The 16,653-nt window shown below is 40.6% G+C and overlaps 1 protein-coding gene across 1 annotated transcript in view; it reads right to left on the bottom strand.

The window, feature by feature from the left end:
- ENPP6 (ectonucleotide pyrophosphatase/phosphodiesterase 6) overlaps window positions 1–16,653 on the bottom strand; it is a 169,801-nt gene that overhangs the window by 25,874 nt on the left and 127,274 nt on the right. The window contains exon 6 of the mRNA XM_027837601.1: window positions 13,021–13,158. Within this exon, the coding sequence (XP_027693402.1) occupies window positions 13,021–13,158 (138 nt within the window). The remainder of the gene's footprint in view (window positions 1–13,020; window positions 13,159–16,653) is intronic.

Here is a 16,653-nt window from a genome sequence, read left to right as displayed (position 1 = left end):
CCAAAGGGATCCATGACAAAAAAATAGTTAAGAACACCTGGATTAGAGGAAGACTGCCCATCTGTTAGGTGGGGACAAGTGGCCCAGGATGGGTGGGTAGCACCAACAAGCCTTGTACAGGGATTACCTACAATGAAGAGAGCCCAGATCAAAGTAAGGGGGAGAGGGTAGGGACAGACCTTCACCCAGAGCCTCGCTCTCACTCTTTCTTCTGGTTGGCATCCCTTCTCCCCCTTCCCCCAGGGTCTGTGGAAACGACCAGCTCTCCAGGCATTTACTCACTCCTGACTGCTGCATTTTTGGAATCTATTAGCACTTGTTTTTCTCACCCTTTACATTCCTTTGATGTTCCTCTCTGCATAAATCAGCAGATGGCTGCTATAGCAGGACAGAGAGAGAGAGAGAGAGACAGAGACAGAGACTTCTATAGAGGTAGCAATTGCTGGCCTGACCCACATTCTACCTTCAGCAGGAAACTTAGGTTTCAGATTTCCTGGGATTGCTGGGTAACTTTGCCATGTGCGGCATGTGAACCTTCCCTGGCACAGAACGTGGAGAGGATAATGAAATTGTCCCCTTTCAGAAGGTACCATTATGGACTACCTCTAGGAAATGTGTTCATACACTTGGGCTTCCACACAGGGGGAATCAAGACGTTAAGTCTGCCTAGAACATCACCCCCCCTCCTCTCTGTCTAAGCAGTGTCCTCTCTTCGTACCCAAAATATCCCCCATGAAGCTTTTTCTATTTCCAAAGATTTGAAGGGTAGTAGAGCAGAAGAGGCCCCAAAGGGCAGAAGTAGGAATAATGGAAGTCACAGAAAGGCAGATGTAAGCTCGATATCAGGAAAATCTTTTCTAGAAACTAAAACTGTTCAAAAGTGAAATGGGCCGACTTGGTAAGGAGTGAGCTCCCCATCACTGGTAGTATTCACACAAGGGCCTATTGACCATTTGCTGGTATATTACAGAGGGATTTTTTTTCAAGGGTGAGTTTAATGGAGGCATCTGAGGTTCCTTCCATTTTTTTTTTTTTTTTGAGATTCTGGCCAACCTAGTCCTTGGTCCTCTCTCCCTCCTTCAAACTCCTATATCTTGTTTATACTGGTCATTTGGAGATTGGCCTGTGCTATTCTGGCTTGACTTTTATCTCTCTGTGCCTATCCCCTCCTTCCTTGCAATTATTATTTCTGTCTGGATGGCTCCCAATTCTATGTAACCAATGCCAATTCCCATATTTCCAATTGTTTGGGAGAAATGGGATCATTCTCTCATTTTACAGAATTGAGGCCAGAGTTGAAATGACTTGCCTAAGGTCATACATGTATAACACCAGGCTGGTTTAGGCATGTCTAGTTCTAACATGGAACCAGTATCCCTTTCCACATGGGTGGGGGTAGCCTCCTTGATTGGTTGCCTGCATCTTTTAAAATGGTGAAACCAAACCAGTCTCTCCACCATTTTTTCAGCTATACTATTTTTTAATAACTGCTGTCTGCTGAATCCACAGATGCCATGAACTGAACCGGTAAGAAGAGGGGGACTTGATTTTCCCCCAGCTTTCCTCTTTTTTTATCCCACCTCTGAGAAGTAGGTCTGGAAGTGCTAGTTGCTGTTTTATAATGTTTGTCCTCAGTTTCAAGTAGCTGTCCCTTCCACATTGTGACTCCCCTTTGTGGTTTTGATATGTCACAGGTTGGCATAAGAAATTAAATGGGAATTTTTCAGGAGTTTCGTGGAAGCTGCTGATGACACACAAAGGCACAGATGACACAGAAAAAAGTTTAGAAACTCAGAAATGGATAAAATACATGCATAGTATTGTATAGTATCAACATATTTTATCTTTTAATACTATAATAATTCAGATTTTTTTCTCTGGTACAAAAGAAGGGCCAAAAAAATTTATCAGACTTACCAGAAAATTCCAGATTGCTGGGGCACCATAGCCCCAGCTTTATAGAACGAGTAAGTGTACTGGAGGGGATCTACAAGAGATTGGGAGTTTGAGTCCTGGTGACCCTCAAGCCAAGGTTATACAGTGGTATTACAAGGTAATACAGGGTAATATGGTGGGCCAGGCCAACATGGAAGACCTGAGAAGCCAGGATACCTGGTCTCAAGCTTGAGGGGATTATGGACTTGGACCTGGGACTGTGCTCTTTGGGAACTGAACCAAACTGTGAACCTAATCCGTTTTTTGTTCCCCCAGGATGGAGGTGGTGCAAGGGGGAAGGAGGATTATGCCTCCCACATGTTGAGGAAAGCATGTTTGGATATTTGTGCCTATACCTTGAATATTCTTTTTATGAAAGTTCCTATATTATATACGTAATAGGAATATGAGCCAAGAATAGCACCCAGTTCTTCTGAATCCAAACATAGGTTGTTTTTTCCACGGCACCATTTTGATTTCTGTCATGTTTATGAAGGCAACCCACCAACTCACAGCGTTGGACTAGTTACTTCAGCTTCTCCCTTTTGCAAGCACTGCTGGACCACAGCTGCCTGGCTTGGACTTTAGTTACCCAAAAGAGAAGCAGTGAATAGAGTCAGCATCAAACACAGGAATACACAGGTTCAAGTCTCATCTCTGAATGTATTGGCTGTGTGACTCTGGGCAAGTAACTTAACCTCTCAATTTCTCCAGCCATCTCTCAAAGACTAAAGATGGCAGAGAAGATGCTGATCCATATTGGTAAAGGGAGTTACCTCCCTGTAGGAGTTCCCCAAACCAATGAAATCACCTATCTGGTCTTTATTACTTTCTCTATCCTAGGAGAATACTTAGGAAGACAGTTAGAGATGAGGGACCAACACCAGTTTCAGAGATTGAAGAAAGCAGAGAAAGTCTATGAACAACTTGAGAAGACCCTTCCAATTAAGTCAACGTATGCCTGAAATTCTGATTTCAGAGTGAAGGGGGATAGAAGAAAGGACAGTTTGGGTTAGAGAAATGAAAAGGACCATAGAGAAAGTCTATGGACAACTTGCTAAGATCCTCCTAATTAAGTTAACATATGCCTGAAATTCTGATTTCAGAGTGAAGGGGGACAGAGGAGAGGATGGTTTGGGTTAGAGAAATGAAAAGGACCAAAGGCTTGTAGATTAATTCCTCAGAAGCCTCACAAGTTATATCATGAATAGATTTTCAAGAAGAAGGTTGAAAGGCCCTAAGCACTGTGAGTACAGAGACAACACTACAAAAAAGGAAACTGATTATAGCTTGATGTGCAGGGAGTAGATGCTTCATGACATGGGGATAATTTCAGAATCAGCTGTGTCCAGATACATCAATGACTAGTTAAAGCAACGGACAAAATCAACACCAGATTGGAAGAAGGGATGAAAATGTGAGGAAAACTCACCAATACTCAAATAGATCTAAGATCTCATCTATTCCAAAGGTCCCTCCAATGATGTGGATTGCAAGTTGTCCATGCTTGCCCATCCTGGCCCACTCTTATGAGTATTCTCCCAAAAGTTTGCCATGAGGGGGGATGGTGGTCTATTTAACACCCTAAATTCCTTCCTCACACTCTCTTAATTTTGCAGGGTACTACTTTGACTGTCTCCCAGCCCATCTTATCTTCCTACCATATAATTCCTTAACTCCTGTTTTCCTTCAGAATTCCTCATTTTTTATTTGTTATGGCCTACTCACACCTACCACATGCCTCTCCATTGCCTTGTGGGTATCTTTTTTTTACCTCTTTGGATGCAGTTGTATTCCATGACTTGCTACCATATAATAACAACAGTAAAATGTTATTATGGAAAAGATGGGTTTATGCTTTCATGGTAAACTTGGGGTCAGTAAAAACAGTTTTGCAATTTTCTGACAGTAATCCAATTTTTTTCCTCCTGTCCAATTCTGGTCCTAGCTTATTGTCCGTCTGTGCTAACTATCCCAGATATTGGTACTTTTGGACAAGCTCTACAGGGTGACCATTCAGATGCATATTGAAATCTGGACCATAGACATTACATGGCCTTTCCCGTGTGGATGAGCAGGCCACACTTCTTGGGGGTGATTACAAATCTTTTCTATTGAAATCTACAATGTTTTGGGACTTGGTGCTATCAACACAGGATCACCCACAAAGAGGGGAGCCTCAGGAGGTACTCACCATTCACAGGGAATCCCTCCTTCATTTGAATTTTGTGCAAACACCTTTCTTGGCCATGCAGGTCTCTGTTTTATTATGACTTACCTGATTTTCATTATCAGAGAGTCAGTCCACAGTGTTATTTCTGTTGTTATATCTTCCAAGGAATCTTGGTTGAGATTGACATATGGATAGAAGACACTTTGCTATGGCCGTTGAGTAGTATTTTGTTCTGTCCGATCAAATTTTTTTTTTGTTATCAACAAACATAAAGAATATGGCCTCTTATGTCCTCTGTATCTTTCAGGTAACTGTTAAATAGTAAAAATGTGGTCCATTGCTGAACACTCCTTGTAGGAGCTTGATTTCTCCTCACTAATATTCTCATGAAACATGCCCTATTCAGGTATAGATAACTCATAAAGACAGATGAGAAAGTATACTGATCAGTCAGTAGTCACTAATTTTCTTTCTCTCGGTCACCTTTTTGTGGTATTGTTATTGTTGTTCAATCATTTCAGTCATGTCTGACTCTTCGTGACCTCATTTAGGGTTTTCTTGGCAGAGATACTGGAGTCATTTGCCATTTCCTTCTCCAGCTCATTTTACAGATGAGGAAACTGAGGCAAACAGGGGTAAGGGACTTGCCCAGGGTCACACAGCTCGTAAGTATCTGAGGTCATATTTGAACTTAGGTCTTCTTGACTCCAGGCCCAGCACTCTATCCACTGTGCCACCTAGCTGTCCCTTTTGTGGTTTTAATAAGGTGTAAAATGTGTTTTCATGCCTTTGGTATCTTCCTCTCCTACATACACCTTGTATATCAGTCAGTTTCTCGATGACCTCATAATTGTATTGCTTCCAGCACACATCTCCTCTACATATACTTGGTACAATCCAGCTGCTTTTCTCATCTTTGTTGCCTTTTCTACCTCCTATGTAAGCTCATTTGGGACTGTGATGTTTGGGTCCAAATGTGATGGTTCTGCCCTCCTAGATGGAGAAAACAATTTATTAAAATGGCTTTTGCAAATCTCCATTTCCCTTCTGTTTGTAGTCTGCCTTTCATTTTTAACCTTGAATGCCTTTGGGATGACTTTGCTTAGGTGGATATCTTGCCAAGTTTTCTTTAAAATTGGCTTTACTCTCGGCTGCTTTTCTTGTCTTTATGAGACAATGCTGTTCATAATCATCATCCTTCTTTGTAAGATTTTATAAATGAGTTTACATTCTATTGTGGTGTTGCCTTTGGCAGCCTCCTATGTAGATTTGACAAGTAAGTTAAACAGTTTGCTAAGGAACTTTCTGGGCTCTTTTATAGTCTCCTTGTTGTGACAATTAATTTACATTGGAGGAAGTCACTGCAAACAATTACAAAAGTTTCACCCTAACCCAATTTAAATATGCTGTTAACTATGAAGAAAAGGAAATGGATAAAAGCTAAGATACTGATTTTTATTGTCAACATTTCTTAGAGAAAATTGACTGATGTAAAATAGCCACCACAACAAGGAGGCCTATAAAAGGACCCTATAAATTCCTCAGCCAGATAACACTTGGTTCCCCTGCCAAGCAGAGACAGAAAGAGCCAGCTAGCTAGACCTAACCAAGTACACAGAGCAAATTTACACCGAGGGTGACACAAGTGTAAAGTCACTTGAGGGTTGAGTTTTCAAGGTATGACACAGAAGAGATAATTCCGACAGAATTGAGAAGATGATAGATGCTGTTATTAGCAGAAGAATGGAATTGATTAGACATTCAGCAACTACTAATCCATGTATCTTTTTCATTTCTGTAAATGGTCTAAGCACATGTTGAAGGCACCCTTGATGAAATTTTGAGAAGTGAACAGATGAGAGTTCACAAGTGATTTTCTATAGAAGGCCACATCTTTTTGGTCACAGAATTGACTGAATAGTATAGAAAAATATAAGGTTGGGCTGTACTGATTGTTTCTTAATTACACACCCTCCCATCACCCAAACACACTTGACTTTGTAGAAAAAAAAAATGTTGACTTAAAGAAAGTTCTCCTCAAAGCGCTTCCCATGAATATATCATCCAATATTCCTTAATAGATACAACCATAGAGACAACTTTTTCAAAAATATCCTCTGATTATTTATATCAAGTGAGGTATAAAACAGAGAGGAGCATACTCGAAAGATTTATTTGCCTACTATCATGGAAGATATAATATCCAGAGTCCAGATGGAAGAAAGATTCCTCTTAGATTGTGAGGTTTTCCCGGTGTTCCTGTTTGTGAATGTATAAAGATGTGGAATACCATAGGATAAGCATTCTTAAGCAGAGGCCCATGAACTTTTTGGAAAAAAAATTTTTTTTTTGATATATTTCCATAGTATTGGTTTTCTTTGTAGTCCTATGTATTTTATTTTCTGCATATTCTTAGAAGAGATACCATAGACTTAGCTAGACTGCCAGAGGTGTCCATGACCAAAAAACCCCAAACCAAATAAAAATATTTAAAAACTCTCGCTCTAGGGTCTCCCCAAAGAAATTCATGGTCATTCAAAGGAGATTGGTCTAACCATCCAGACAAGCAAAAAACAAATAGATGAAGAACGTCTATTGTCTAAACTATGGCAGTTTGGATGGGTAACTTCTCTTATGACAGGCAGATATGTCCCCTTCTCCTATTTGGCATCTTTACTGTGCCTTTTTCTGGATCCCTCCACATGTAGAAAATTCTGCTATATGGTAAGTAAGTAAGAGCCTGGCTAGTCAGTCTCTGGCATGTTGATACCTGTGGTACAAAGAGGTGGTAAATTGATTGGGCATACTGACGTGAGACCCATCCTGTCTCATCAACACCACTTGTCCCTCTGAGCCCTGAGCTGTCCTGGAGCCTGGGAAACAGAGTCCAAGCATTCTCACACCAAACTAAAAATGGATGGATGATGAGACACTTGAATAAACTAGGTGCCAGGATTCAGGATTGCCTGGTAGCCTCTCCGTGGTCATTAACACTTTTCTTCTTCCTGGATTCCCATCAAAGTTGGGAATCTGGTAATGCCTCTCCACCGTGGGTGGGATTTGAATAAATTTTTGTCTTGACTTCTTCTTTTTTTGACCGCTTCCACCTCCAGTATGGTATAGTAGAATAACACGGACTCCGGAGACCGATGACGTGTGTTCAAATCCCACCCCTGATACTTATTACCTTGAGTAAATTATCAAACCTCCGTGGGCTTCAGTTTCCTCATCTGCAAAAAGAAGAGTTTGGACTAGAAGGCTTTTAAGATCCTTTCCAAATCTGGATCTATGATCTTACGACCGTGTTTGGGCGGGTAGAATTAGGCCTGGTACCTCGTGTGAATTAAAATTCACCTGTAATAAAGGCCTATTATTACTGACCAATCTGTGAAATTCCCCAAGTCTCCAAACCATCTAAAACAAGCTAAGTTTGCAGCCCTGTAAGTTAATCCATTGGTACGCATATGGACTGGCAGATGGACAATGAGCTGGGCCCAGAACATAATAGAAGGAGGAAATTAGGCTAGATAGTATTTGGGAGGCTACCCCTTGATAAAAAAAAAAAAAAAAAGAAAAGCCCTATTTTCAATATTCCCCAGATGAAGCCATGTGATTCCACAAATCCTGAGATACTAGTGTCTCTGAAGACCTGAGATTGAAAATCAATAATCAATTAATCAACCAATAAACATTTATGTTAGCAAAAATGATTTGTATGCAGGAAATAGGCAGACAGGTAGGGCAGTGGATAGAGTGTAGGATTTGTTATCAGGAAGACCTGAGTTTGAACTTTGTCTCTGACACTTACTGACCGTGTAATCCTGAACTAGTTACTTAACCTCTCTGTGCCTCAGTTTCCTCATCTCTAAAATGGGTATAAAAATGGCACCTACTTCACAGGGTTGTGAGGATCAAATGAATTAATATCTATAAAGATAAACTTTAAACCTATCAAATTTAAATATTTAAATTAATTTTAAATTAATTAATTAAATTTAAATTAACTTTAAAATTATTTTCAATTAACTTTAAATTAAAATTAAATTTAAAATCCTTAAATTAATCTCTATAAAGCAAACTTTAAAGTGCTATATAAATGCTAGTTGTTATTATTATTATTATTATCATTATTAAGAAGTATCCTAAAAGACAGTCAAGGACATGTCATTGTTGCTCAGTCCTACACAGCTCTTTGTGATCCCATCTGGGATTTTCTTGAAGATACTGGAATGATTTGCCATTTCCTTCTCCAGTTCATTTTACAGGTGAGGAAACTGAGGCAAACAGGGTTAAGTGACTTGCTGAGGGTCATATAGCCCAGTAAGTATCTGAAGTCAGATTTGAACTCATGAAGATGAGTCTTCCTAGTTTCAAGCCCAAGGCTCTACCCACCGCGCCACCTAGCTTGACCAGGAAAAAAAAAAAAGCAGTGGGTTAGTTACATCAGGGAGAGGGGATCGCTAGAATAATTCAGCTATTTGTAAGATATTAAGGATTAGAAAGGAAGACTTCTGATGTATAGGGTCCAGAGCCATAAAAAGGAATTTTTATTCCTGGAGCATGGAAGGGAGCCAGGAGAGGGGAATTGGAGGGTGGAGAGCTTACCTAGATTATAACCCATATAGGTAGAAGGAGGAAACATGTCCTGGGACCGTGTGACCCCAGGAGGTTTGTACTCTGCTGCTGGGGAGTTCGGGTGGCATGGGCTGAGCTGGGGTGTGGCTGCTGGGAGGACTATTTCAACGCCCTGCTAACTTCTCATCTTGCCTCTAATCTATGCTCTCTTCAGTTCAGAGCACACCAATAGGACCCTAAGTCTTCTCTGCAGCTGTCTACACAGAAAACCATTGATAAAAATGGATTGCTCCCAGTGCACACAATATGACTCACAATAAGAATTAGAGCTATAGATCACCTAGTTGCACCCTACCTCATCTTAATTCCTGCAACATGTTCACTTGGATATTGACAGGACTTCTGGAGTCACCACCAGAACAGAGCAGATATTAACGTCTTCCTGTTGTCTCGATTTCCTCCTATGTTTTGGGTTGGTGCCCAAGTACCCAGAATGTAGCTTGACATTTCATTTATCCTGTTACCTTTCAAAATAAAATTTTTCTTCAAAAGAAAATTTAAAAAAAAACTTCTCTTGCAAAATTCTAGTGAGATTGGTTGTCCCATTTCCCTCAAATTTTTTCAGTTCAATAAATCTAATTAGAAAAACATTTACTAACTATTATTATCTGGCACTGGAGTTGCCAAGACAAAAATGAGAGATCCTTCCCCCAAGAGCTTCATTCACGTCTACAAGCATATTCAGAGTATGTACAGATTGATGATATAAAGTGTGTTTTTAAAGAAGAAAGAATGCTAATTATTGTGGAACCCACAAAAGGTCTCATGGAGGAAATAGTACCTGAGCTGGAGGAAAACCAGGCAGAGGTAAGGCAAGAGGCCATTCCAGACATGGGGAACAGCCCTTGCCAAGGCACAAAGGCCAAAGATGAAATGGTGCATATGCTTAATAGCTAGCAGGCCAGGCTGCAGCGGAGGTCCAGAATTTTTGTCATGACAATATGAATGGAAAGGAAGAGAAACAAGAGTGAGTTCATGTAGAGAAATATTATGAAATAAGACTGAAAAGGAGCCAGATTGTAAAAGGCTTTAAAAAGCCAAGATGAAGATGTTGCATTTTATCCTTAAGGGCAATAGGGAGCTGCTGAAAATTTTTGAGGTAAAGGGAAAATAACATGGTCAAGCTCTATTTTTTAAGACTATCAAGTTAGTAGCTGTGTTTTATGATTCAAAAATGATATGCAGTGCCCCAACAATGAAGTCACCAGAATTTCAGTGTAATTCGACATTGCTTACTATGTGCAAGACTTGAATTAGGACCTATAAATATAAAGACAGGCAAGTTCTGTTTTCAAGGAGCTGACAATCTCATACATGCACAGGTAACTAACTAACAGATGGGAGAGTCAGAGAAGGAGTCATCCAGACAAAGTGATATGAAACAATCAAGAAGAAAGGAGAGACTGGTTTTTCTTTTTTTTTTCTTTTTTTTCTTTTTAGGCAATTGGGGTTAAGTGACTTGCCCAGGGTCACACAGTTAGTAAGTGTCAAAGTGTTAGAGACTGGTTTTTCATGCAACTTTAGTCCCTTCCAGCCTACATAGCTGGCAGCCTGTGTGGTACTGAATCTGGAGTCAGGGGACCAAAGTTCAAATCCTGACTTGCTCCTTAATCTCAGTCCCTTAACCTCCCAGGGCCTCAGTTTTTCATCTGTAAAATGAGAGGGTTGGAGAAGATGACATCTAAAATCTCTTCCAGTTCTCTTGTTAGAATTCCACGTTCCAAGTGGCAGATCTGAGATTGAAGCCTAGATCCTTTACAGCACTGCCTCTCTGCCTTATTTTCTTGAGGTAAAAAGTAACTATCAGCCGGTGCCCTGGACCACTGCACAATTCTCTCTCACAAATGAAAACCTGCTTCCCTTTCTGTCGCTACTTCACTAATGGCGCTTGGAAAGACGGAAGAAGAAAATGGACACAGGCATCTGACCGTCAGGACCACTTGTCACTTTCAATCAATTCCTGATTGGGAATAGGACTTTTACCACTACGATCTCCACCATTATAAAAGTGGGCCTGGGTTCATCAAAAACAACACGAAGGAGACCAAATGTTCAAGGTTTGCAAGGCTGGGGGATAGAGAGTGAGGACGTGTTGGGGAAGGAGAGGGGAAACAGGCTAGAATTATGGGATTTCAACAGTTGGCCCCAACCAAACCACTATCAGCTGTCACTGACTCAGCTGTTTTTCTAATCATGTCAAAAGCAGGAAGCAATCATGGCTAACAATTCTAATGCAAGACCAGAGAGACCATGCATGAGAGAGAGAGAGAGAGAGAGAGAGAGAGCACAGATGTGAGGTGTGGCCCAACAAAAGAGCTTGATCACATGGGCTGGCATGTCGGTTAAGTAGCAATATGCAATATTCTTTTTCCATTTGTGGGCCTATTTTGCAAACAGGAATGTGAGAGATTAATAGCCCTGGCACAGAGCAGCGACCAGGGATGTAGGAGAGAGTTTTCAATTTTTGGCAGCCAAGAAACTATAATAAACACTAGAGACTTCAAAGAGAAAGTCTGAACCAATAAGGAAAGACAGTGTGTTCAAGGTCTCTTTCTTGAGATTTTTAGCAGAAAAATAAATAAAACCTCAATAGTTCATTAAAGTAGGATCTCAAGGCATCATTTCCCTTACTAGCTCCTAATAATGGAAATAAAACATTTATGGAAGAGGAAATAAAAGAATTCCCACATAGTTGAGGTTATCAGGAAAAACCATTAAAAAAAAGGAAAGAGTCTGAAAGACAGATGCAAATAACAGCGTCTACTAAAGTAATTATCAATAATTAGTGAGGTTTTTTTAAGTTTGCAGTTTACTTAAAATGTTTTTCATGTTTATCTTCTGTGTGGGATTTCAGTTACATTGAAAACCACTGTTTAGTGTACTTCTCTCTCAGGAATAAAACACCATCAGAATTTTCCCCTTGCCCTCATTTCTTCTTACTCTTTACTTCCATGGAGAAGAGGGCAGTGAAGAGGTAGGGAGAAGGGTGGGATGTATTAAGCATGTACGGCTCATCTCTGCATGCCTGTGTGATTACAGGATTTCAAACAGGAAGAGATGTAACAAATTATCAGATTCAACAACTGAGGAAAATGAAGTGCAGAGAAGTCACATGGCCATAAATCTAGAACTAGAAAGAATCATGCAGTCCGGTTTTTCCAGATGAGGAAAATGAGGCCCATAGATAGTGAGTGATTCACCAAAGGTCACGCAGGTAGTAAGCATCAGAGGTGGGATTTAAGTCCTCTGACCCCCAGACCTATATGGGGTTTTATGGCAAAGAGATTTGCTCAAGATTACAGAGCTTGCCAATGGCAGAACCAGAATTCAGATCCTTGTTGTTTGATTCATGGCATCATACATTTTTCAGCTAGAAGTGGCCTTACAGATCAGCTAGTCCAACCCTCTCATTTTACAGATGAGGAAACTCAGGCCCAGAGGATTTGCCTGAGTTCCCACAATTAAGAAGTGTCTGAGGTAGGCCATGAACCTAGGTCCTTCTGACTTCAAGCTTAAAGTCCCATCCACTTTCCTGTCTGCATGTATATTTGTCCTTTGGGTTTTTAGGGTTTCATTAGCTTAAAGCACATGATTTTCTTCCTCTCTGATATGTAGAATACTCAGGAAATTGCGGGTGCTTTAAAAATGTTAAGAAGAAACAATATGGAAATGTTTCTATTTTCTTTCTCTCTTTTTCTCTCATTAAATTCAGAATAGAATTTTTAAAAATTCACTTAAAACCAACAAATTTCCTCTCAAGGCAGGGATTGCCCTTCCTCTACCTGGTGTTTGCTTGGTCCTTGGCATGTGGGGGCAGATGAGGGAGTGCTTAACCACATACTTTGGTGGGGGTGTTAACAAGCATCTTATTTATGTGTAACTAGATTTTATTTTTTCCAATTACTTGTACAGACTTTTTTTTTTTTTTGGCAAGGCAATTAGGGTTAAGTGACTTGCCTAGGGTCACACAGCTAGTAAGTGTCAAGTGTCTAGTCTGAGATTGGATTTGAACTCAGATCTTCCTGACTCCAGGGCCGGTGCTCTATCCATTACACTACCTAGCTACCCCTAAAGACAGTTTTTAACATTCATTTTTTAAAAGTTGAATTCTAAATTTCCTCCCTCCTTCCCTCTCCTTTCCCCTCCCTAGAAAGGTAATAATAGGTTATATATGTACAATCATGTAAAACATAATTCCATATTACTCATTAACCACAGACTTTTAAGGCACTGAATAATTTTTACTATTTATCCTTAGCATACTGTCCATACTTTACCTCAGTGATAAACCAGCCTTCATCAGCCACTAACGTCAGAGGAGACACAAATTTTCCTTTCTTGTAATGAAACCTGGTGGGAATTGCCTCTTTCTCATAAACAGTCATGTGTTCCACCAGCTTCAGCTTGTTAGCTACCTGTCAAGGAAACCCAAGATTAACGTGTTAAATTGTCCCTGGTTTTTAATGAACAATTGAGGTCCTAAACTGGATGATCTTAATCTTAGCCGGATCCTCACAATCTGGCTAATGGTGCAAAGGGCCCACTAAAGAAGAAGCCATTTGTAAAGGCCATGGGAAAGTTGTTTTTACCATTGCGGCACAGAAGGTGCGGTGGTGCTGAGGGAGCTTCTCAACTGAAGGATAGGTACAACTGGAGGAAAGAGTCTAAGACGCGGAAGAGGAAGGGTTTTCTTGCTTGTTTAGACTAAGGTGCAGGTGACTTATGTCTTCTAACTGTGTGTGTGTGTATGTATATATGCATATGTATGTATGTGTATATATATACATATATATACATATATATGTGTGTGTGTATACATATATATATATATACATATACATACACTTACATACACCAGGGCCTGTCTTAATTCATTCAGTTGGTCTATACAAGAGTATATCATCCACACAATTGAAGATTTTAAGTGGTTATACTTTAAGTGGGTGACACATTTATAATTGTGTTGATTAGAAAAGGGCTAGGTTATTAAAGTCTTTGAACACCAAACACAGAATTTTGTATCTGATCCTGGAAGTGATATGGAGCCACTGGATTTTATTGAGTAGGGGAGTGATATGGTTTAGCCTGAACTTTAGGAAAATCACTTTGGTGGCTGAATGAAGGATAAATTGGAGTGGGGAGAGATATGCCTGAGTCAGGCAGATCCACCAGCAAATTATTGCAAGAGTCTAGATGTGAGGTGATGAAGGCCTGAACCAGTGTGGTGGTGGTGTCAAAGGACAGAAAGGGGTTTATTTGAGAGATGTTGCAAAGGCAAAAATCAGCAGGTCTTGGCAACAGATTGGATATGGAGGGGTGAGAGGTAGTAAGGAGGCAAGGAAGACTCCTAGGTTGTGATTCTGAGGACTGGGAAAATGATGTTGCCCTCTACAGTGATGGAGAAGGTAGGAATGGGAGGGACTTTAGAGGGGAAAATAATGAGTTCTATTTTGGCCATATTAAGTTTAAGATGTCTACTGAACATCCAGACTGAGATGTCTACAAGGCAGTTGGAGGTGAGAGATTGGAAATCATCAGCATAGAGAGGTAACTAAATCCATGGGAGCAGATGAGATTGCCAAGTAAAGTAGTACAGAGGGAGAAGAGAGGAAAGCCAAGGATGGAACTCCACGAGACACCTATGGTTAGAGGATGTTCTTTGGATGAGGATCCAGCAAAGAAGACTGAGAAAGAATGGTCAGATAGGTAGGAGGAAAATCAGGAGGAATGGTATCCCCAAAACCTATTCAGTGCTTAGCACAGTATCTGGAATACACTTGATACTTAATAACTGTTTGTTGTCAGATAAACTCCCACTATGTTCCAGGCCCTGCACTAAATATTGGCACTACAAGTACAAGTGAGACATTCCTTGTCCTCAGGGAGCTTATAATCTAATAGGAGGGTACAATACATAAGGGAAAATGGTGACCAGAGAGGAGAATTTGGCCTAGGTAGTCACAAGAGCTGTGAATGGAAATCTCTGCCCATGGTGGGGATAGGCAAGAAATCAAATGAAATCATAGCATATATCTTCATATAAAAATCTCTGTTGGAAAACTGCAGAAAATGTAATAGAACTCCTGTAAAGAGGGGTTTTATTTTTCAGCTTTTATCAAATGACTTCAATTTAAATAGGAAGTCCTCTTTAACTAAAATGGAGGTTTTCAGCATACAGTCCTTGGGTTTTCCTTAGACACGCAACATAAACTTCTGTTCCATAAGCTCTTGAACTTGTAACTTTTTATGTGTAGAAGACAATGCCTTTTGGCAAAGGTGTCTGACTAGGTTTTGGATGGAGGTTTATTTATGATTATCTTTGTTTCTCTCATTTACTTTTCAAAGGTGTCATTAAATCCTCCTTATGCTCTCTGGGTTTATGGTGGTCTCTGTCTACCAGGCTTGAGGCTTTTTTCCTTGTTGAAATGAAGTTCATAAGATGTGCCAATAGTCTTTAAAGTTTTAAAGTGTGTTTTATGATAAGCAACGGTTTTGAGCAGCTGCCTGACCCATTTCTAAGAGAAACTGACTGTACAGCAGGAGGTAGAGGGGTTGGTAGCAAAGGCTTCATCTCATTTGGTACAAATGCACTTGTGTCTGAAGCAAAATCTAAGCAACGGCCAACCCATTTCTTCCATCTTAGTCTTGGTACACACTGTGGCCCACAAGAAGGTAGGTAATTGTGCACCTGTAACTTTGCCCCAGCTAGACCATGTTTGGAGCATTGAGTTCATTGCTGGGCACCACATCTTCAGAAGGGCACTGAAAAACCTTAGAGCATCGAGAGGAAGAAGACCAGAATGATGAGGGCTGGTAATGAGATGAAGAAGAAGGAGAAGAAGAAGAAGAAAAAGAAGAAGAAGAAGAAGAAGAAGGAGAAGAAGAAGAAGGAGAAGAAGAAGAAGAAGAAGAAGGAGAAGAAGAAGAAGAAGAAGCAGGAGGAGGACAATGAGGAGGAATTCTATGTAGTTATCTCAAAATATCCCATTGGTGGCTGCAGTGATTATACCAGTCTGTTTGTTTTCTATACATGGAAATGTCCCCCAGACTGGCAGCTGCAGTGCAAGAGCAGGGTAAGACTTACGGGGGCAGCTAATGGTCACTGGTCCATTTATAAATTGGTAGGTAGTCAGTCCAATAATCCAATGCATCTGTGATCACATCGGTGTGCTTACTCTCCCTCCACTAAAAGAGATCACAACCTATCTATGCCTGCCCACTCCGGGTGACACCTATTCCTGTTGCCCCATAAATCTGCCTTCCTTCCATTATCTTGACAAGACATGGAACTTGATAGAGCAAACAGGATATTTATCAGTTACTATTTGGTCTCATCATGGTAGTACCCCTTTCTTTTCTAGTCTTTGTTGTTTGTCCTTCATTTTCAAGGAGGACCAGTGATATCACAGGTGATGTCTTGACTTGCATGTGAATTGGATTTAAGCGAGGCAGAATTGTGCAAAGTCATCAGCCTCACGTTTCCTGAGTCATCAAAGTCCAGTGGCAGGACAAAAGTCAAGATGACTGGCAATGGCCCCAAGATACAGTGGATGACCTTGGTGTCTTTGATGGCTCTAAGCACTCCACAACACCTGCTTCCAGCCACTTTCATGGCCATTGGAACAAACTGTTCCCATTTGTCCATTCTGCCAGGGGAAGTTTTCAACTGCTTTAGGGAGACAGCCCCCTAACTCACTAATGGGTTTGATCTCTACTGGTTACCCTTTACCTGGTTTAGCCTGTCTGCTGAGCTAGCTTAGTGGGGTGCGGCTGCTGTGCATGCTACAGTTTCTTGGAGCCATGGATGAGAGTTGGGTGCCAGGTGGACACCAAAGTTCCTCCAATGACAGCCTTTACACCATTTCCAAATGAGATCACAAAACCCTAAAATGCCTTTCTCTGGTTGGAGG

This window comes from Vombatus ursinus, unplaced genomic scaffold, assembly GCF_900497805.2.
Source record: "Vombatus ursinus unplaced genomic scaffold, bare-nosed wombat genome assembly UNPS02014821.1, whole genome shotgun sequence".
Classification (NCBI taxonomy): Eukaryota; Metazoa; Chordata; class Mammalia; order Diprotodontia; family Vombatidae; genus Vombatus; species Vombatus ursinus.
The sequence above is the reverse complement of the archived record's forward strand: the minus strand, read 5'-3'. Positions and strand labels throughout refer to the sequence as shown.